The following is a 22561-nucleotide window of genomic DNA, read 5'->3' as shown; positions in this document are numbered from 1 at the left end:
ACAGTAAATGAATCTGCAACATCTTCCTATAGTGACAGATAATAACTACACGGGAGAGAGTGAAGATCTAATAATATGGGGAACTGTTGAACCTCTGTGTTGTATATTTTGAACCAATATAAGATTGTATGTCAATAATACTCAAAAAAAAAATAAGTAATTTCCAAAGTTTGGCATAAAAAGGCCTAAGATAAAATGGAGCATATGCATAAAATGGGAAATTATTCAGCCTTAGAAAGGAAGGAAATTCTGACACATGGTACAACATGGATGAAACTTGAACACAGTGTGCTGAGTGAAAAAAGCCAGTCACAAAAGGACAAATGCTAGATGCTTCCACTTATGTGAAGTAGTCAAATTTATAGAGACAAAAAGTATATGGCGGTTGCCAGAGGCTGGAAGACAGAAATGGAGAGTTAAGTGTTTAATGGGGACAGTTTCAGTTTGGGAAGATGAAAAGGCAGTGGAGATGGATGGTGAGGGTGGTTGCACAAGAATGTGAATGTATTTGATGCCACTGAGCTATACACTTAAAAGTCATTAAAATGGTAAATTTCATGTTATATATATTTTACCTCAATTAAAAGAAATAGTCCAAGTGGCAGAATATAGATGAGTAGTTGCCAGGGGTTGGGAGAAGGGGAAATGGGGAATGATTGCTAATGGGTATGGGATTTCCTTTACTGATGATGAAATGTTCAAAGATTATACTGTGGTGATGGTTGCAAAATTCTGTAAATATGCTCAAAACCACATAATTTAAATGGGTGAATTATACAGTGTGAATTGTATCTCAACAAAACTGTTAAAAGAATATTCCAAGTTGGACATCTTAGGAACTACGTTAACAGATTCTCTTTATTCATTTGCCTTACTTCTCTCTCCTTCCCTCATTTGAACATTCCTGGCCTTCATTTATTTGAACATTTTCAAGCACATACAATATGCCTTCCCCTCTTCACATCTAGCATTGTTGAGTATTCTGCTAACTTTGAATGCCCTTCAAGGAGCAGGGGAAAGGAAAGGCTTTTAATTTTAAGGTCAGTCTGGAATAAATGGTGTTTTTGTAAAGTGGTGTAACAATATTGCCCAATAAAATAAGATCAAAAGGTTTACTCTGCCCTATCAGAAAGAAAAATTGAAAATCACAGACTTACAGACCTTACCAAAAATCTTGAAGAAAGCTGAAAACTTCAGTCACAGACTGGGCTGTCAGCTCTACACACAGGACCTGAGCCATTCAGCATGTGGTCTGTTCTCCTTTCATTTTCCTGCAGTACAACTTCTGAAAGGTCCCTTGCAACTTGGGAGCATTAAGAGCAGCCCTTGATGAAGAACAATGAGGATGACCTCCCCAGGGTCATGTGACTGCCTTTCTGGAGAACCCATTTCAGGAAACACACTCGCAAACACACCCAGAAATAATGTTTAACCAGATTATCTGGGCATTCCATGGCCTAGTTAAGTTACGTAAAATTAACCATCACACCCAGCTTTGCAGAAAGTATACCTGGTACTATTTTCATCAGGATGATTCTAGCAGTTCTGAGTGAGATGGCCAAGAATTTATAGGTTTGGAAGACACTCATGAGAGAAATTCAAGAAGATACCAATAAATGGAAACACATCCCTTGTTCATGGATAGGAAGAATTAATATTGTCAAAATGGCCATCCTGCCTAAAGCAATCTACAGATTCAATGCAATCCCTATCAAAATACCAACAGCATTCTTCAATGAACTAGAGAAAATCATTCTAAAATTCATATGGAACCACAAAAGACCCCCAATAACCAAAGCAATCCTGAGGAGGAATAAAGCTGGGGGGATTATGTTCCCCAACTTCAAGCTCTACTACAAAGCCACAGTAATCAAGACAGTTTGGTACTGGCACAAGAACAGACCCATAGATCAATGGAACAGACTAGAGAGCCCTGGTATAAACCCAACCATATATGGTCAATTACTATATGCTAAAGGAGTCATGAACATACAATGGGGAAATGACAGCCTCTTCAAGAGCTGGTGTTGGCAAAACTGGACATCTACATGCAAGAGAATGAAACTGGATTATTGTTTAACCCCATACACAAAAGTAAACTTGAAATAGATCAAAGACCTGAATGTAAGTCATGAAACCATAAACTCTTAGAAGACAACATAGGCAAAAATTTCCTGAATATAAACATGGGCAACTTCTTCCTGAACGCATCTTCTTGTGCAAGGGAAACAAAGTAAAAATGAACAAGTGGGACTACATCAAACTGAAAAGCTTCTGTATAGCAAAGGACACCACCAGCAGAACAAAAAGGCATCCTACAGTATGGGAGAATATATTTGTAAACAACATATCCAACAAGAGGTTAGCATCCAAAATATGTAAAGAACTCACACGCCTCAACACCCAAAAAGCAAATAACCTGAATAAAAATGGTTGGAGGATATGAAGAGACAGTGCTCCAAAGAAGAAATTCAGACCCGTGAAAAGATGTTCCACATCACTAATCATGAGGGAAATACAAATTAAAACCACAATGAGATATCACCTCACACCAGTTAGGATGGCTACCATCCAAAAGACTAAGAACAATAAATGCTGGCGAGGATGCAGAGAAAGGGGAACCCTCCTACACTGCTGGTGGGAATGTAAATTAGTTCAACCATTGTGGAAAGCAATATGGAGGTTCCTCAAAAAACTAAAAATATAAATACCATTTGACCTGGGAATCCCACTACTTGGAATTTACCCAAGGAATACAAGTTCTCAGATTCAAAAAGACATAGTCACCCCTATGTTTATTGCAGCACTATTTACAAATAGCCAAGATATGGAAGCAACCTAAGTGTCCATCAGTATATGAATGGATAAAGAAGATGTGCTATGTATACACGATGGAATACTATTCAGCCATAAGAAAGAAACAAATCCTACCATTTGCAATAACATGGATGGAGCTGGAGGACATGATACTCAGTGAAATAAGTCAGGCAGAGAAAGACAAGTGCCAAATGATTTCCCTCATTTATGGAGTATAATAACGAAGAAAGACTGAAGGAACAAAACAGCAGCAGACACGTAGACTCCAAGAAGGGACTAGTAGTTACCAAAGGGGAGGGGTGTGGGAGGGCAGGTGGGGAGGGAGGGAGAAGGGGATTGAGGGGTATTATGTTTAGTCCAGATGGTGTGGGGGATCACGGGGAGAACAGTGTAGCACAGAGAAGGCAAATAGTGAACCTGTGGTATTTTACTACACTGACGAACAGTGACTGCAATGGGGTATGGGTGGGGACTTGATAATATGGTTAAATGTAGTAACCACATTGTTTTTTCATGTGAAACCTTCATAAGAGTGTATATCAATAATACCTTTATAAGAAAAAGACTGTTAATGTAGGCTTCTTAGCTTTCTTAATACTGGGTGACATCTTGTTAAAAAAACATTTTTTTGAGTAGACTTTCAAATATCCCATCCCTAGTTGTGATTGATTACAAATTCTTTCCTCCCTGCATGCTTATCCTTTGTGATTTTGCAGCTTGTTCCATCAAGAGGGGGTCTATTTCCCTACACCTCAAATCTGGGTTTGGCTTTGACTAATGTGACATTAGAAAGCATGATACGAGAAGAGACCTGAAGATTGCCTGTGCATTGGGACTTGCCGTCTCTCGCTGCTCTTGGGAACCTTGTGACCATCACCATGTGGGTAAGCTCAAGCTAGATCACTGGATGACTAGAGACATGTGGCTGAGTTGTCTTTATCATCCCCAGACGACAGAGATGTCAGTGAGGCCTCCCTACATCATTCAACCCTTGCTGAGCCAGCCCAGAACAAATTTGTTCAGCCAATCCATAGAATTTTTGAGAAATTTTTTAAAAAGTTTATTGTTTTACACCACTGTGTTGGGAGTGTTTTGTTACACAGCAAATGCTAACCAATACAGAAATATTCAGGATCTTCTTAAGAAGGCTTATGTAATTAAAAAAATAATGTATCAAGTTTATTAGAAACTGGTTTACTGTAGTAACAGGATTCTTGCATCATTTTCAGAAAACCAGAAGTCTATCAATTGCTTATTGCTGCATGAAGACTTGTCCGGTATTGACCCTCTGAGGACAGAAATGAGCCACATGCTCAAAGGAAGAGAATAGAAGTCCTGATCACAGGAGAGTGGAACTGTTACCTCATAGGGCCTCAGCACTAACCTCCTTCAAGCCTGCAGATGGCTGGTGAGTAGTAGTTTCTTAGAAGGCCCCTTGTGGTATCTTGGCTTCAGTGTCTTCTGATGAAGCAGATGGATACTTCCCTGAATGCCTATAAGGCCACATCACAAGTTATTAACTGGAAGAGAAGCATAAGCTTTATCCAGTGAGTGAATATAAACTCTGCCCAAACCACATGTGATGGAAACACATGGGTCAAGAGGGCTAGTTGTCCAGCTGTCCCCCTCACTGCCTGGAAATGCTTAGGTTGTCAGAGAGTGATTTGGATGTTGGCCCCACCATTCTGACATAGGGTAGCAGGCTGACAGGGCCGTCAGCCATTAGCAGGTTTGAATAGGAAGCATATGCCATTTTAGCCACAAATAAGCAAACATGTATACACTGAAAATTAGTTGCTATCATTTTTGGAATTAGTTTCTATCAAATCAAACCATTTCAGGTTTATTAAGTACTTACTACATATAGACTGATTCTGTGTAGGTGGTAGGAGTGAAGGGGTCCGCCTGATTCCAAGGCTCCTATATTTGGACAATCTGGCATTTTAGGAGGAAACAATACAATTTGGCAGAAAGGGATGCAGTGGTGAAAAGTTCTTGAAACAAGCCTTTCTCTTCTATTTCTGCATGATGTAGGGTTTACTGCTGAGGGTTTGAGAATGACTGCTTATGGCTGAATAAGACAAAATTAAAGCAGTAGAGACAGTAATTGCACTTACTTTGGGAAATGATGAAGGGCGATATGTGGGGGCAGCCGGAAGTGAGTGGCCTCGGGTAGCTCAGGCCACTTCTCTGCTCTGGTGTTGCCATCTCTAAAATGGGGTGAGCAACACAGGAAACAATGCAAATAAAAGTTCTTTGTAAAGCATGAAGCATTTTATTTATAAAAGGCAATATGTGCACATGGTAAAATCAGTTTTCAAACAGTGCAAAAGGTATATGGTAAATAAGGTTTCCTTCTTCTTAGTACCTTAGGATCAGTTTTGTGTGTCCCATCTAGAGAGATTCTAGATGTATGGATATATACAAAACAAAAAACATAAATAAAATATATTCACACATACTTTCCTTTTGTTTCAAATAGTTGTATACTGCACAAGATGTATTTATTGTTTTATTTTTAAGTTATTGTTTGATTTTTTATTTATTGTTTTATTATATTTATTTTATTTTATTTTAAAATTTTCTCCTTTTTGGTTTAACAAGTCTCTCCCCACCCCCAACTTTATTGGTATAATTAACAAATAAAATTGTATGTATTTATACAACATGATTTGATATATGTACACATTTGTGAAATGACTACAATCCAGTGTATTAACACATCCACCACCTCACTTAGTTACCTTTTTCTTTCCTTTTTTTTAACAATAGGTCCTAATGATCCTTTGGATCAATGCAAAAATTTACCTCTCGTTGAAGAGCTGAGAATATTCCATCCTCTGCTGCTTATGGAACACCTCACAAGGCATTTACCTGCTCCCTGTCAATGAAGTTTGTATTCTTTGTTCAAACAACACTGCACTGATTACCCTTCTGCATTCATCTTTTCACCCTGGTTTGGCCAAAGGAAAGATGTAGTTTCAGTTTTGATAGGCACTGCCAACTTGTCCCCTGTAGATGGTGAGCTTTACAATGATCACTTCTCTCTCTAATCAAGAAACAGGCAATTGGTGGTGCCAGCACACTGGAGCCTTGCATTTGATGCCACCAGGGAGAGAAGTTGATTTTTCCAAGAGAACCAGCTGAAGCTGCTATTTCATATAGCAAAGAGGGTTAGAGTCCAGATGTTGGAGATGGCCTGCTGGGTTCACACCCCAGCTCTTCCTTATGCAAAATGACTTAACTTCTCTGTGACTCAGTCTCCCCACCTGTCAAATGGGAATAATAATCCTATCTACTTCATAGGGTTATGCAGGTTTTCTCAACCAACTGTGGCACTACTGACATTTGGGGCTAGATAATTCTTTGTTGAAGGGACAGTCCTATGCGGGGTAGGGTGTTAAGGCATCCCCAGCTCCTACCCACATGATGCCAGTAGCATTTCCCCTTCAGTAGTGACAGCCAAAAATGTCTCTAGACATTGCCCAATGTCCCCTGGTGGGTGGGGGCGGGACAAAACTCTTCCCTTCCACTGAGAATCAGTGGGGTATTGAGGATTAACTGAGTTATTATGTAGATGGCACTCTGAATGGAGGTGGCACCCAGTGAGTGCTACGTAAGAGTTTGCGGTTAATACCATCATTATCGTCCTCTAGTCCTAGCCTACCCTACGAAAAATAAGTAGTTTTGATAATATGCAGGCTGAAGTAAGACAGTATTGTTAAGCCCATACTGGAGTCCACTCTGGAACAAGAATCCAAGTCCCTATTCTAAGATCATGGTTCGGCAATGTTAGTATTAATACAAGTCTGATCCCTCTGCGGTGCCATTGCTGGGCTTCTGGTATTCTGTAGCTAACTTAACAAGATCCCACGTTAACAGCCAGTTCAGCTGTCACTGGTGCCACACACATCCATTTTAAATCCCCTTCTGCATTCTCCAAATGGTGCATACTTCAGATCTCTGGCTTTCCATAAACCTGTGGCCCCTGAAACAACAGGCTGCCTACAAAATTCACCAAAGAAGGGGGTGAATGAAAACAAAAGGGGAGAATGAGGAGAAACAAAGGCTGAGTTTCTTTAAATTTCTGGCTCTCCACAGCACAAGCATTTTCAATTCAAAATAAAGAATTCTTTCTTCTATGTCTATTTCAGCGGGCCTCCATCTTTTGCCTTGTGAATATCACTGCATCATTATTCTGTCCTATAAGGTAAAACAAAATGTGCAACTCAACCACCAGAAATGTGCTTGTGTGGAAATGGCTCATTTAAAAGCTTTTCAAATGTTGCTGTGTTCCCTATTTTGCCACACCCCCTCGTTTTTTCAAAACTATGGAAAAGTTGTTACTTTGCACACAAGGTGTATAAATAGTGCACTCCTGGTACCACCCCACACCATAGACTTTCTCTTTCTCTCCCTTTCTTTTTATTGCCTTTAGCCTTTTGGGATTCCTGGAGTGTCTACAAATAGATTAGCCTCTAAGAATTCTGAGTAACCATGGTTAGAAAAAAACACTGGTTTAATTAGCCATGGTCCTATTTTTGAAATTACATCTGTTCTTTTTTAAAATGAGGATTGGACTATGCAAACTTCAAGAGGGTGGATTTTTTTTTGGGGGGGGGTGGTACATGTTAGTTTTGATTTGGATTAATTTCCATGCTTTTGAAAGTGAAATCAAGAGTATTGAGTGAATAATGTATCATCATCATACATTAAACATGATCAAATGAAGAGAGCTGAAAAGAAATGATTGCAGAAAAATGAATTGCTTGAAATACTAAATCATCTGCTGTGTGCTGCTGTACTGATAGCAAATCACTCCTTGCATTTTCCTTTGCATGGCTGTACATCAGTTGTTCTTCCCCAAATCCGCAGACTTGATTAGTCATTGAAGTGATGACAAGTAAAGGGCTATGTGGCTCAGTGAAGGGTCACTGAAAATCAGAAAGCAAGCACAGAATCCATAGAATTAGATTCCCAAGGTTTGAAGACTTTCTCGATATAGTTTCTCATTTAATACTTTTTTCATTTCTGAAATAGTTGTTAAAATGGCCACAGCTGATCCTTAAGTTTAAATTTTAGCAATACTTGTCGATATCAGAACTCTTTCAGGACAACATTCTTCATTGTTTGTGATGACAATTTTCCCATGACACTTGTTATTGTATAAGTGGCTGATTTTCACTTCAAGTGAAAATCATTTGGGGTAGATGGAAAGCATTAACAAATTTAACTTCCACTGATATTAGTTCCTGGCTTCAGCATTTGTCTTTCAAGAATTCTGGATGCACATGGAAATCACAGGAAATGCACTTAATTTACTGACTCAATATAAATTACTGACTTAAAATTTACTGCCTGAAAGGATTAGGAATCTGGTGTAGCTTAGTCTAGCATCTCTATTTTAGGGTATCTAACAGAGCCTATTTAGGTGCTTCGACCAGAGTTGGACCATATCAAAGCTTGACTGGGGGTGGTATGCTTCCAGGCTCACTCACATGGCTGTTGGCAGCCACCAGGTCCTCATTGCTATGGTTGGAGACATCAGTTTCTTGCCATATGGGTTTCTTCATAGGGCAGCTCACAACATGGCATCTAGCTTTCTTCAAAGCAGGTGAGGGCAATCCAAAACAAAAGCCATGGTCTTTCTGTAACCTAATTTTGGAAGTGAAAACTGATATTTTTTTCTTTTTGTTAAAGGCAGGAGACACCACATTCAGCTCATATTCAAATTGTGGGGATTTCAAGTGGTCTGAACAGCAGGAGAAAAGGATCATACGGGGTCATCTTAAAGGCTGCCGCCATCAAATTCTGTGTTCAGATGCATAGTCCTGACATTTCCACTTAAAGTTAAAGCCCTTTGACATCACAGTTGCTGTTAAATAGCCACATCTTCAGAGGTCTAGAATTCAGATGAAGGGTTTTCAGTAAGAGATATTCCTTGGTTTTCAGTGATCTTCCATTCCCTAAAGGAAAAAGGGGGATGTATATAATAGAATCATTAGCGAGGCTCTCTTGGTTTCCATTTTAATATAAAAGCAGAAATCAATTTTTAATGATAAAACCTCAAGCATTCCAGTTGGAGATAGATGTAAAATAGCACAGTTACTTTGGAAAAGAGTTTGATGGTATCTTTAAAATGTTAAATATAAATTTACCATACCAGTCAATTACTAGGCATTACTAGGCATTTACTCAAGAGAAGTGAAAACATATATCCACATGAAGACATACTTACAAATATCATAGCAGCATTATTTATAATTGCCAAGAATTTTAAACAGTATAAATGTTCACTAACTTGTAAGAAGATACACAACAAATGGTGGTATATCCATACAATGGAATACTACTCAGTGATAATAAGGAATGAAAACACTGATCCATGGTTCAGCAGGGATAAACCTAAAAGATGATGCAAAGTGAGAAAAAGGCAAAGACCATCCATTGTAAGATTTCATTTATGATGAGATGTCCAGAATACATCCATTGAGACAGAAAGTAGATTAGTGGATTCCTGAGGCTGGAGATCTGAGAATAAGGAGTAACTGCAAATGGGTATGATGGAAGCTTTTGGGGTGATAGAAATGTTTCGAAATCAGTGGTTATGGTTGCATAATTCTGTAAATTCACTGAGAATCACTGAGTTGTATACAAAGAGGTTAATTTCATAATATGTAAATTACACCTCAATAAAACTTTAAATATATTTCCAATGATCGTGGGTGAAAACAGGAGCTTTTTCAGTTTAAGTGAAATCAAGTTCAGCTATGTCAGCTTCAGGCCATCTTATTCTGTTTCCTTTTCTTCTCATCTGTCTGGAATTTGGCCTAAGATTGAATTCTAAGACCTTGGTCCCAGATCATTAAATGAAAGAAATTTGACTATATTTCTACTATGCTCCTTCTATTTTTTTTCCCCTGATTTTTCAGTCTCAGTTTCCTTTGGGTTAATTTTTAAAGGATTCTGCAACTGTTGGTTTAAAAGAATACTACCCTTTTTTTCATCAACCTTCTTTTTACCTCAGGTGGGAAACCAAGCTACTAGTGTTTGCAGAATATAATGTTCATTTTTACCTGGACTGTCTATCTGGATTAAATTTGGTTGCTGGTGGCTCACAGCTTAATCAGTCTCCAAGATTTTATGTGTTTACTTTTACCTGACAATTCTGGGAGATTGAAGGGAGATTTGGGGGTTTTCCCCAATCATTTCCAGAAGTAATTTCACTTAAAAAAAAAAGTGATCTACTTGCTTGCAGTTTAATTGCAACACATTTAAAAAACAGACTACTGTGCTGGCTAGCAACCTAAGTTAAAGTAAAACTTCCGAAGGGGCCAAGGTCTAAAGTTCGCACATTCTTGCGAGGTTTGTTCTGTTTCCACCGAGGGAGACCCCATTATCTGTAGCTCTACCAATCAAGTACATTTCCTTTTGAACTCTTGAATGAGGAAAAAGAAGTTCAAGTGAGGGAAAATGGGTTCAACTGAAGGTCAGACACCCCAAAGAGTTTTCTAGTTACTCTGTTGCCGGAATGGAAGAAGTGGGGAAAAGGGAACCAGATGTGGGCGGCCTCGGGAGGTTGCTGATTCCAACCCTGTTAGTCCTGGCAGGGAAAAAAAGGCCGGCTGGCCTTTGAGATACCCAGTGACACAGTGAGAGCCTACGGTGTGCCAGGTGCTAAGGCTACGTGGGAAACTACGGGATGCTGGTGTTCGAGGTGCTGCGTACTCAGCAAGACACAGTCTCCGCCCTGAAGACGCTCGCAATCTCTTCTCTAGACTGCATCAGGTCGGAGCAAACACCGGCTCTCCTAGCAGCCTGAGAACGATAAAAGAATACTGGGGGCGGGGGTGAGGGAAGAAACGCTTCCCCCCGCCCGCTATTCTAGGCCGGCCTCGCAGGCGAAGACAGACACGCCCTCTACGAAGGGCAGGCCCGCCTCGAGGAGGGCGGACCCGGGCAGGGCCGGCCGCTGGGCCCTCACCCGACCCCCGCGAATGCGTCCCAGCGCGGCGCCCGCTCCTCACGTGTCCCTCCCAGCCCTGGGGTCGCCTCACGTTCTGCTTCCGTCCGACCCTTCCGACTTCCGGTAAAGAGTCCCAGTCCCTGCACCTCCGTTCCTTCCCGGCCTCGCCACGCGGCACCTCTGCGTGCCCTGCCCCCGATGCGTTCGGTGGCCGCTGCACCTCGGGGCCCCGGAACAGCCATCGAGCCTCACCGCTTTGCAGCGACCAGTTGGCCCGGGCGGCGCTCGCTCCCGCGGCCGGCGCGGCGGGGCGGGCGGGGCGGCGGCGGCGGCGCGGCCCCGGGCCCGTATCACTCCGCCGCCCCTCCCCCGCCCGGCCCGGGCCCCCCTCCCTCCGGGCAGCGCTCGCCACCCTCCGCCTCAGACTGTTTTGGTAGCAACAGCAACGGCGGTGGCGCGTCCCGGCCCGGCTCCCGGCGGCTCCTCGGTTTCACCAGGCCTCCCCGCCCCTTCGTGGTCGTCGTCCTCCCCCTCGCAGGCCCGGGCGCCCCCCCGGCCGCGCCAGCCCGCGCCTCCCCGCTCGGCGCCCGCGCGTCCTCGCCGCGCTCCCGCGTCTCCTCGGCGCCCCCGGCTCCCGGTTGTCCCCGTGCGGTGTGCAGGCCGGTGTATGGGCCCCTCACCATGTCGCTGAAGCCCCAGCAGCAGCCGCAGCCCGCAGCCGCCAGTGCCCGTAAGCCCGGCGGCGGCGGCCTTCTCACGCCGCCGGCCGCCGCGCCGCCGCAACCCTCGTCCACAGTCTCGTCGTCCTCGGCCGCGGCTTCCTCCTCCTCGGCGGCGGCGGTGAGCGCAGGCGGCGGGCGGCCCGGCCTGGGCAGGTGGGTGTCGCGCCCCGGCCCCTGCTCGGCCTCGCGTCCCCCTCTCCCGCGGCCCACCCCGCCGTCCCGCCCCGTGACCCGCGGGCTTTGGGTGGGCTGGGGACCCGCAGTGGGGGTGGGGCGCCCTCCTCGGTATGAAGCGCAGGGGTTTGGGTGGGGGCGCCGTGGTCTCCCTCCGGTAATGTCAGGCCGTGGCCAGCCTTCTGCAGCATCCCCACCCCCTCCTCCAAACGGTCAAGATGGAAGGCCTGGGCCAGCTCCCCCTCTCCGTTAAGTGTTGGGAGGGGTTCTCCGGTCTCAACAATTGTCAGCCCCTGTTCCGTCGTCTTTTAGCCTCCTTCGCCCCAATGGGGGCGGGGGGGATGCTTGGGCAGTTGAAATGTTAGCGTGGAAGGGGCTTCAGGTTGTGGTTCTGTCACTTGAAACTTGCCAACACCTCCTATGGGGAACGAGGGAGGGGGAAAGTTAGGGCAGGGTTCCCCCCTGCCCATTAAAGGGGAAGCCACAGGGCTCATCTGGAATCATTAAGGTCTGTCCAGTGTCCTTAACCACCCACCGCCCTGCCTGGGAAAGATCGGAGGGCCTGGTTCAAGTGGGTGGGCAGGATCCCCACCCGCGCCCCTCCATTTAAATCTAAGCGGCGACGGGGGCTCCAGAACTCCTTCGGAATCGCCGGGGTCTGTGCAGGCTCCCGGAGCGTCGCGCCCTCCCCACCCCCCCTCCCGGCCTCCCTCCTTCCCTCGCTGGGCCTCCGGTGCGGGTGGTGGCCAATCCGCAATGCTGTTCCGAGGCAGTGGAGAAGGCGCCTTTGAATAGTGGTGGGCGAGTGCCGGACCCAGGCCTGCGTCAGAAGCCCAGGCCGGTCTGAAGCCCAGGCCGGTCTGGGGACATAACAGGGTTGGTGGTGGTGGCAGGGTGCGGGCACGCTGCGCATTTTTTCCCAATCCCCGCCCCAGTTTTTGAAATTTTGAGGGGAGAGGGTTTGCAGTAGGGGACATGGTGGGGTTCTTGAAGGCAGAAGTGCGGTGTTTGCTTACGCTGTCTCTCCTCTATCCCCATAACGTAGGTTTGCCTTGTGTTCTCATCTAACCGGGTCTGACTCTGGAGGGTGTGTTTGTGCGGAAAGGCCTGTTGGGGGTGGGGAGGGGGTAGCTGTCAGTTCGTATTTCACAAACTAAGAAAATGCTTAGTGTTCAAACGGGGCAGCAAATGTCAGTAGACTCCGTTCCATTGTGGCCAGTGTCCTTAACTTGGGGAGTGCCGCCAGAGCTCACCAAGGGCACGCAAGTCCATTTCCCCGGTGCGCCGAGCCCATCCGTGTTGCCGGCACAGCGTCGTCTCCCTTAGGTCTACCGGGGTTGGCAGGTCGGTGATGAGGGTCCTTTTTAAATGCACATTGTGGGCTTCAGAAGGTGGGATTTAGGGGATTTTCTTCATTATTATTATTTTTTAATGCACTGAGCTTTCTTTTTGAAAACAGATTTTCAGCAAACCTTTTCCGAAGAATTTTCATTATGTCAGGAGTGGTTAACCATCAAGATGAATCAGAGCTGATTTTTAAGGACTTTGCCTTCAGCGGGGCGGGGGACTTTAGTTTTTTGACTTTTACCTTACCCTCTCACCCCAACTCCCACACAGTTTCCCTCTTCTCTGAAGTAACTGCTACAAAAGCTACGTGATCAAACTAGTTTAAATGAAGTGCTTATTTTCACAGCTCATTCCACTTGGGATTCCATAATTTCAGTTCCCCCTTTTCATTGGCATCCACTGTGAAAAAATGGAAAAACTTTAAATACAATTTTTACTACTGTTTTTCCCATATGTGTCAGATAGAAATCTGGCAGACATATTCAACATACATAACTTACATACTGTTCAGATAATTTTAAAAGAAGCTTTTAAGTTGCAGGGGCTCTCGTCAAGCTTAAAATTGTAATGAATTTTTTTCAGAGTGGCTTGAGTGATCAAAAATATTTGAAACGTCTTAGTACTACAGATCTTTTTCTGTTCCTTGGGGCTTCAAAAATATTTCGGATTAATTTAGATTCCTCCTTGCTTAAATTCTTTTACTTGAGGCATAAATTGTGGCCCTTATTCTTTCTGATAAATGTGTGATGTTTTAATGTGTTAGGATATGTGAAATTTAATTTTTGTGCTGATCTTCAGTTAATGTACTGGTAGAATTCCTTTCAATTTTGAGTCACTGTTAACTGGGTTCTTTGTAAACCGGTTAAAATTTCTAGGGTTTCCTCATTTATGTTTATGGTATCAGCAGTTGAAATAAGCTTCTGGGACCAAGGGTGAAGAAAGAAAATGCAGCATTGGGTTTAGAGTTAGCAAAATATTCTTGAAAGTCTAGAAATCAGTATTTCTGCTTTAACTAGTATTTCATCATATGTGACTTTTTTTGAATATAGTGGATTTGCATGGCTTTCAAAAACTTTGTCCTCAGTTTTCATACACATTTTAGAAGGTGGCTATTTTGTCTTAGAACAGTTAACCACAGTGTTAAAGTTTGGACACATTTTACTTTAATCCAGTTACTCCTTTTGCCTTTTACCTATAATTTCTATGTAGTTTTAGTGATTGTGTTATGTTATTTTGTGCTCACCTTTTTTCTCCTTTAACACTGTATTACAGACTTTTCGGGGGGTTCTGCTTAACCATTCCATTGTTAGGATTTGGGCTTCCAAATATTTTGGCTGTTATGGATATGGTGCAGTGAACACCTTTTAAACTTAACAGCTTTTTGCTTCAGTGTAATTATTTCCTTAGGGAAAGTTCCCAGGAGTGGTTTTTCTAGGTCAAAGGGTTTCAAGATTTTTAATGGTTCTTACTAGCTGTGCCATATTACTCTTCGTAAGACTTGTGTTGGTTTCCAATGCCAAGAAGGTGGTGCTTCTATAGCAGAGTTCCTTGGTAGTTTGTCAAACTCTGTAGGGCTTTTCAAGGGAAAAGTTGCATTTACCATCAAGTGCATACATTATTAAGTATTTTTGTTAGTTACCTCATTTATATTTGAAGTTTCTCTGACGATTTAATGAAATCATATAGGTGAAGGTGCTTTGAAAACTAACTGGTAGCGGTAATGAGGATACATGGTTTATCGTGCTGATACTTCTGAATCAGTAAAGGAATGAAAGTCTTGAACTTGTTCTAAGACTTTTGGTGGTTTGTTTTGGTCTGGTTTGTTTTTTTTGTTTGATAACCTCCCTCATTCATCTAAAAGTATTTTTAATTTGCTCCTAGCCTTTGACAAGTTATTTCTGTTAACTTTTATGTAATTTCATGGCACTAATGGGAATTACTAGATAACCATATCTCTTCACCTCCACATTCCCTTTACCATTAAAAAAAAAACAGTAGGTTACAATTCTATTACCCTATTACCAATCCTAAATAATATAACATTAGAATTTCTTTGGATATAGGATTGAGTGTAAATAAAACTTTTTATTTAGAAATTATTACTAAAAATTAGTAATTTTCAGCTTAGTATTTTTATTGCTTCTTTCTCTTATGGCATTGCAACTTAGAAATTAATGCTGCACTTTAGTGTAATGTTCATCATACATTTAAATATCAGTGAGACGTTCATTTCATCTTTTTAAATCAGATATCTTCTAGAAGAATCTAGAAAAATCTAGTCATTCAACACATAAATTTATTGAAAAGTCTATGTACAAAGCAGATGTAGGTGCTTGGGATGGATTCATGAATAAAACAAAGATAGCTGCCCTCCTGGTGTTTACTTCTAGAGTGATGAACCAAAGAGCCACTAGATTAGCAAACTATAATAGTAGCTAAGAGCTATGGTATTAGAGGAGAGGGGATTAAGGGTATACATAATATGGACTGTGGGGTAAGGGAGTGGGATGCAAATTTAAATGGGTTAGAGGAATTCTTTGAGAAGGTAACATTTCAGCAAAAAGTGGAAGGTGATGTAGTTAGTGGTTTGCTTTTTATCTAGATTAATTAGCCTTAATGGCCGCATTTGTAATTTGTAAGGTTTAAACTGCATCATCCTTTGTTAATCATTGTTTTATGTGGGTATTGATAATAACCAAATTAGAAGTTGAACCAAAAAAGTTAGTTGACATTTAGGTCATTAGAAATAAACAGATAGCTGTTAAAAAAAGGTACCTTTTTGGTTTTCTGTTGTGTTTAATTTACTTTGATTAGTTTAACTTACATTCCAGGTACTTAGAGAAAATACACTTTTTAGGATTGGGCAAAAATCTACATCAGATTGCTTATCTTTGTCAAAGCCTATACTTGCCTAAAGATTCTGCATTTTGAAAAGTCAAAACATTCATGGCTATTAGTCAAGCTTTCCTTTTTTGGTTAAATGTAAACTTGTATTTTCTGTGTTTCTCTAATTAGAGAATTATCATTTTACACAGGGGAGAGGGGCATGTTAACTCTTAGAGCTATTTAATAGCCATATGTTTTGACTTACAGGAGGTTTCTTTTGTCCTAAACACCTACAGCTGTATTACAACTTACTTTCACCATAGCAAAATGTGTTTTTATACCTTGGATTTTAAATGTTTAGAAGATTTTTTTCTTAGAATTGTAATTTTCTGTTTGGCTAGATTGTAGTTGAGTCTAAACAAAACCCCGTTTTTGTAGATATTTGAAATGACTGTGACAACAGTCAGTGGAGATGTAAATAGGGTATATCAACAGTCCTACCTGCTACTTTTATCTTTTTAAGTGAAAGTATTTGGTGGATGTTTTTTTTTGGTGGAGGTGGGGAAGCATATCTTGGTCATCTGTACCTGTTAAACATACTAAGATTTTAGGAGGTTGATACGATGGTCTTCTTAGCAAGTGTGTTACTGAAATAAAAGTAGAATGCTCTTCTCTGAGGTCTTTTTATCTCCTTAGATGTTAGATGGACTTCAAAATAGGAATGCTTTTAGTAGAAAATGTACTCATCGAGTATGAAGATGGTATCAAGCCATTGAAAGGTGGTAGCAGCAAAATCTAGAATTTGTAATGTAGATAGTTTTGAATCAATAACCTTTACTAGCATAATTTATGACTGGAAGTAGGTTGAGCTATATCTTAATTTTTTTTGAGATCTTTAAAGTTGATTTTTCGGCTCAAGAATTTCTTCTGCTTTTGAAGACAAACATTTTACATAGAGCACAATTCTCCATTAAGGTGCTTGAAAAAGCAGCAGACAGTTGCAGTTTTGTAGACAGTGATGTCCTACACTGCTTTCCTGCTATTTAAAATATCGATAGATAAAGAGATTTTGTCATTCACATATATATGGTGTGATATAAAATTTAGTGCTTTGGGGCATATAAACATGTATAGAACGTGGTCTGTGATCTTCAGTTGCTTACAGTATAATAGAGAAAAGAGATGTGCTTTAAATTGTCCAGATTTATTCTTGAAATTAATCAACTGAAGATAGTCTTTAAATACTGCCTCATTTATATTTGTAAGTTGTGTCTCTGATAATCTGAAAACCAGTTTTAAATACTCATTGTAGAAAAGAATGAAGAGAATCAAAAACCCTTCCTCAGAAGCCCAAGTATCTTTAAGATTATGATTGTTCAAAATCTTTCTTTTGAGATAAGGAAATTTGGGGTTCATCTTTGCAGACTTTGTGAACATACACATATATGTGTATGTTAAAACGGGATCACATGGTACATGCTGTTTTGGATTGAACTCTGTATAGCGTCTTTTAAAGTACTTTTTCCCTTTAAAAGTAGAATGTTAGAACATAAACAAATAACAGAAAATCTTTAAAATAGAAGGGGGGAAAAAAACCCCTAAGCTTTGAGAGGTTAGAGGACTTGCCCAAAGCAGCATATTTGTAGAATTTTATTACATCCCACTCTTTAAATAAACGCAGACACAGACATAAACAAGATCATGATGTGTATTTTAAAGAATACACAACCATAGACTGTCGTTGCTCTTCAGGATATCTTTTTTGTAGCCTTGAGGTTTGGCTCACTAAAAATAAGAGGTGTATTTTGTTATCTTTTTAAAAACATGTAATTTTGTACATGTGTGGTGTGAAATCTACTTACATGTTAAGTCCTTGGTTTTGTTGTCTTTTATAGTTTAGTATATTGTATATTGCTAAGGATCTGGGTTGTTTCTAACAATTTGCCACAACTATTAACCTTAGATTTTGCTGAAAATTATTTGCAGTTGTGTTCATGTGAAAATCTGAAATTTTCTTTAAAAAAAATTCTTACATAAATTGCTTATAGTTTAAGCCTTGAAGTACAAATACCGTCAAGTGGCTATAAAATGCCAATTTCATGCCATGATTAATAGCTAGCTGCATTTTGGGAAATAGGTAAATGGTATTCTGTAACAGTCTTTGTAAATCCCATCAGTTTGTGGTCTGAGTCTTGTCTGCCATGTAATTATAAGTGAATGCAGCTTATTTTTATTAAGTGTATCAGAACTTTAGAATGTTGTCTTCTTGAAAGTATTACCTTGAGAGGCTTTATCTTAACAGTGTTGTTAATGGTTAAATAGTTTTGATCCCCACTTTATGTCCATACTGCTTTTCATAAATTGTACACTAAAAAATATTCTTGATAGTAATCTTTGAAATAGTCAAGATTAATCTTGATTATAGTTTTAGTTTAAGAATGAAAAGACTGGTTTTTTTAAGCAAAACATGCATTTTTCTTTTGGAGCTCAGAAATTGTTTTTGTGGACCTTGTATAGTTAACTCAATAATTATGAGTTACTTCAATTCAAAACACTTCAAAATCAAAGACTTAAGGTCTTTGCACTGAAGCTTATGCAGGTAATAGAAAATGGGGAGCTCTTCCGGGCCTCCTTCAGTTTATCTGATTTTACTTTGGGCATGGTTCTGTGTTGCTTGCTGCAACACAGATTGCCTGCAAGTAAGAAGGTAAAACGTTAAGAGACAAACATATTTACAACAATGAGAAATAATAGTGTGGTAGAAAATTAAGATTGGGGAATTATAAAAAACAGACACGGGGGCTCAAAAAGTATACCATCCTGGGAGTTTGACCATCAATTTATAGCTCTGTGCCTTAGTAGACCCCAGAGGCATTACTATTTTATAGCACAGTGTACTTAACTGATGTGCTCATAATGGTGAGTAATAAGACAATGGTAAATTGTTTTTCATAGCTTTCACAGAAGTGTATTTCATGTAGGTCATGACCCCTTAGTAGATTTTGTAAAACCACTTTAGTGGGTCGTGACAAGCATTATTAGGAAAAAGGAAAAGAACAGAAGATACTAGATGGCATTGCATTGTTAAGGGTAGGAATTGTTTTAAGGAACATCTGTTTCAGTTAATGTATATATACTGCATTGCATTGTAAACTCTATAATTTTTCCTTGTCGGAGTCACTGATTTGTGGTCACTGAAGTGCAGTAAAAGGATTGAGGAAAGTTTTTGCAGCTAAGTCTAGGGTAGGATTGCCAGATTCAGCAAATAAAAATACAGGATGCCCAGCTAAATTTGCATTTCTGATAAACAGTGACTAATTTTTTAGTATAAGTATGTTTCATATTACATGGGACAAAATTACTGTTAATCTCGGAAGTTCAAATTTAACTGGGCATCCTTTATTTCATCTGGTAAGCCCAGTTTAGGCTAGAATTGGGGTAACTATTTAAGCTCTGTGAGGGCAGGCACTTAATCTTGCTCACTACTGTGTCCCAGTCTCCCAGAACAGTGTTTCGCACTTAGTAATTGGTCAGATGTTTGAATGAATGAGTGAGTGGTCAAGTCCCTCACTCTCAAGCTCAATTTCTGTTAAACTCACTCTCAGGCTCAGTATGTATCAGAAGGGGAAGATAATACCTTCCTTAAAAAATGAGATACTAAATTTTGTTCCATTCCACTTTTGGCACGTGGTAAGCCCTTCATACACATTTGGAGTTGGAAGTCGTTCTAGTGGGTTTTTAGATCTCATTCTCTTTGTTGGTAAGGAAACTCAGGCCATGGATATTATTTGCCTAAGTTCTTCCATCACTGGCTGGCTGCATAGCTGGCTTTAGAATGTTGTTCCCTTTTCTTTCTAACATAACATTTCTTAAGACTTGTTCTCAGAATTTGATATTTGGTGATCTCAGAAAAGATCCTCCTAACCAGAAAAAAAAAATCATTTTCTAAGTGTTTAACTTCACGGAAACTCTACCTGCTATTTTTTGTTTTATATCACATTCCTAGCGGAAGACTGTAGTGTCTCTTTAGTCCTTAGGGACTTGAATCCTAAATGAAGTTCATCTGTAGTGTTTCTAGCAGGCATTTCTTTCCTTTGTGGCTGTTACGTTGTGAATTCTTAACCTAGAGGGCAAATAGATTTTACCTTATATGCCAATCCTGATTGTTTGGAATGTTATGTAGAAGATTCTGAGATTTCATTCGACTTTAGAGAAGGAGGTGGGGTGAATCTTTCTTTGATGGGCATCAGAGGGTATTTGCTGACTGGAATTAAAAGCAAACCTCTTGATTGGTTGCTCCATGTCCAAATACTTCCTACACATTTTACAACCATAAGAATCTCCTCAAAACAACTTCTACTCTATTCCCTTTCTATTGAGAAACTTTTGGGGGCTGGTTCTCATTACTAGCTGACTCAGTATTCAGCCTAGTAGTCAAGTTCCTCCACAGACTGTGCACACTGTATTCTCTAGCATAAATCAATCTAGTTATCTTGTCCTCTTAAACTTAGATCTTCAAAGGCTTAGCCCAGATTGTCTCTTGCACAGTTTACCCTAGGAAATGACTTCTTTTGTTCTGTATCTTTTGGCAGGTGTCATTCCTGTGACATTCAGTGCACAGTGCCTTGTTTTTAAGTGCCGTGGCTCCCCCTCTTACAAGTTTTATCCTTAGGATGGAGTCACATAAGAGCAAAGCTATACTTCAGAAGAAAAGTGGGTTAACCCCACTAACAGATGGCCCTTTTTGCAGGGGTAGGGGTGGGGGTTTGTTTATGGTCATTTCAAAGAAAGCCATCCTTGTTTTTAAGTGCTCTGTGTGTTTACTATGATTGAGCTCAGTTTATTGTTTTTAGAGCTATTATTTTCAAAAAAACCTGCAGCAGTATTGACAGTGCCAGTTAGAAGAAAGTGTTTAATTACAGAAATGAGAGATTGAAAAAGATTATAAGCAGTAGGGAAATGATGGCTTAGAACAGGACAATTATTCTGAAGGACAGAGAGCAAAACGTACTGTTTAGTCAGTAATGATCAGCAAAAGATAAAGAGAATTAATGGATGAAATGGGAAAACTTGGAAGTTTGTAGGTAAAAGTGTTCATTTGGGAAAAGGCTCAAGTCGTTGAAGCGCTACTGCTGAAACCTACAGACAGTGTGACAGGTTCACTATCCATTCAATAAAGGATCTAAGGTGTATCCTGAAGAAGATTATTAAGAGAAGGTCATCTTTTGGGAAAAGATGCCCAGCAGAATGTTTAGATTGGTCTGTAAGCTTCAAAACCACCTCCTGTCCATTTTGGACTTAGGAACACATAGATATAGAGAAGAGACATTTAAAATTTCATTGCTCAGTGCACTGTGATTAGCTCAAATTGCTAGATGGTTATTCCTTACTGTTACAGATTGTGTTTTAATTAGATATATTGAGGTATAATTTACATAAAGCATACAGTTCTTGGGTTTTGACAAACATGAGGTCATATAGCCACTACCACAATCACAGTGTTACCCCGTAAAGTTTGCTTGTGCCTCTTTTTAGTCACTTTCCTTCCTCCTGCCCTCTTAATCTCTGATCTTTTTCCTGTCACCATAGTTTGTCTTTTGTAGAAGTCATATATATGGAATCATACAGTATGCAGCCTTCTGTGATGGGCTTATCTCACATGGCATAACGTTTTGAAAGTTGTTCATGTTACTGTATAAGTGGTTTCTTCTTTATTGCTGAATAGAATTCCATTGTATGCATGTAGCACAGTTCATCAAGTGATGGACGTTTAAGTTAGCAGTTTTTGGCTGTTATTAGTAAAGCAGCTGTGAGTATTTACAGGTTTTGTGTGGTGGTAACAATTTCATCTCTCTTGGTTAAATACATAGAAATAGGATGGTTGATTTGTATGGCAAGTGTTACTTAATTTTAAAAGTAATTGCCGAACTGTTTGCTAAATTGACTACTATTTTGTATTCTCAGTAGTGTATGAGATTTCTAAGTGCTCTGTTTCCTTGGCAACACTTTGTATGTTAGTCTTTTATTTCAGCCATTTTGGCTGTGTTAGTGGTATTTCATTGTGGTTTGAATTACATTTCCTTAATGCCTAATGATAGTGAACATCTTTTCATGTACTAATTTTCTATTTGTTTATTATCTTTGGTAACAAGAAATTATTTTGGGCTCTAACTGGTTTGGAAGTAAAAGAACTTCTGTATTTGCATTGCTTTCCTTGTAAATGGAGGGCATCTTGAGGACAGGGACATGGTCCTTGTATAATTTTGTACACTTACTAAGTGGTAAATTATTTATTCACTATATGAGCTTTGGTTTCATAATTAGCAGATGAATTGCTCTGCCAAGAAAGCTGCCATCGCAAAAAGAGCATGACATTTATTTTATAGGCATACCATAGTTAAACTTTATTTTTGTATTTTGAATACCTCATTTTTCCCTGAGGGGATACAATAGTGAACAAGTGAGATGAGGTCTCTCCCTACCTGCAGTTTATTTACATGCTGGTGGGAGGAAGACAAGGCAGAAAGTTGAAACTGCCCCTACTTACCTCATGATATATTTGAGTTGTGATTATTTGCTCCTATCATATGAAATATTGGAAGGAAGTCTTAGATGAGGGAAGAAAAACTAACTTTTTCATCTGACAAAAGGCCCTTTTATGAGTAGTCTAGTATGTTACCAAGGTCATATTCCTTTTACTGCTTTAGGG

General features: G+C 40.4%; 1 protein-coding gene and 2 long non-coding RNA genes across 9 annotated transcripts in view; 2 read left to right on the top strand and 1 right to left on the bottom strand.

The window, feature by feature from the left end:
* The first annotated feature begins 3228 nt into the window (after nucleotides 1-3228).
* LOC108400544 (uncharacterized) lies at nucleotides 3229-5726 on the top strand. Its single transcript, XR_001853925.3, has 3 exons — nucleotides 3229-3701; nucleotides 4047-4225; nucleotides 5590-5726. It is a non-coding gene; the product is annotated as an uncharacterized lncRNA (long non-coding RNA).
* Nucleotides 4202-11008, bottom strand: LOC118971681 (uncharacterized). Its single transcript, XR_005060251.2, has 3 exons — nucleotides 10875-11008; nucleotides 4935-8783; nucleotides 4202-4310 (listed from the first exon to the last, which is right to left on the bottom strand). It is a non-coding gene; the product is annotated as an uncharacterized lncRNA (long non-coding RNA).
* Nucleotides 10888-22561, top strand: part of ATXN2 (ataxin 2) — a 148059-nt gene continuing 136385 nt past the window's right edge. For 5 of the 7 annotated variants that reach the window (XR_012125345.1, XM_037014356.2, XM_037014354.2 and 2 more), the window contains exon 1: nucleotides 11155-11658. Coding sequence is in view for 5 of the 7 variants with exons in the window: in XM_037014356.2 (XP_036870251.2) it covers nucleotides 11465-11658 (194 nt within the window). In the remaining 2 variants the exon portion in view is untranslated. Of the gene's footprint in view, nucleotides 10907-11153; nucleotides 11659-22561 lie in introns of those variants that run through there. The other 2 variants (XM_073222193.1, XM_037014357.2) reach the window with 2 other exon arrangements.

This window comes from Manis javanica, chromosome 15, assembly GCF_040802235.1.
Source record: "Manis javanica isolate MJ-LG chromosome 15, MJ_LKY, whole genome shotgun sequence".
NCBI classification, from domain to species: domain Eukaryota; kingdom Metazoa; phylum Chordata; class Mammalia; order Pholidota; family Manidae; genus Manis; species Manis javanica.
The sequence above is the reverse complement of the archived record's forward strand: the minus strand, read 5'-3'. Positions and strand labels throughout refer to the sequence as shown.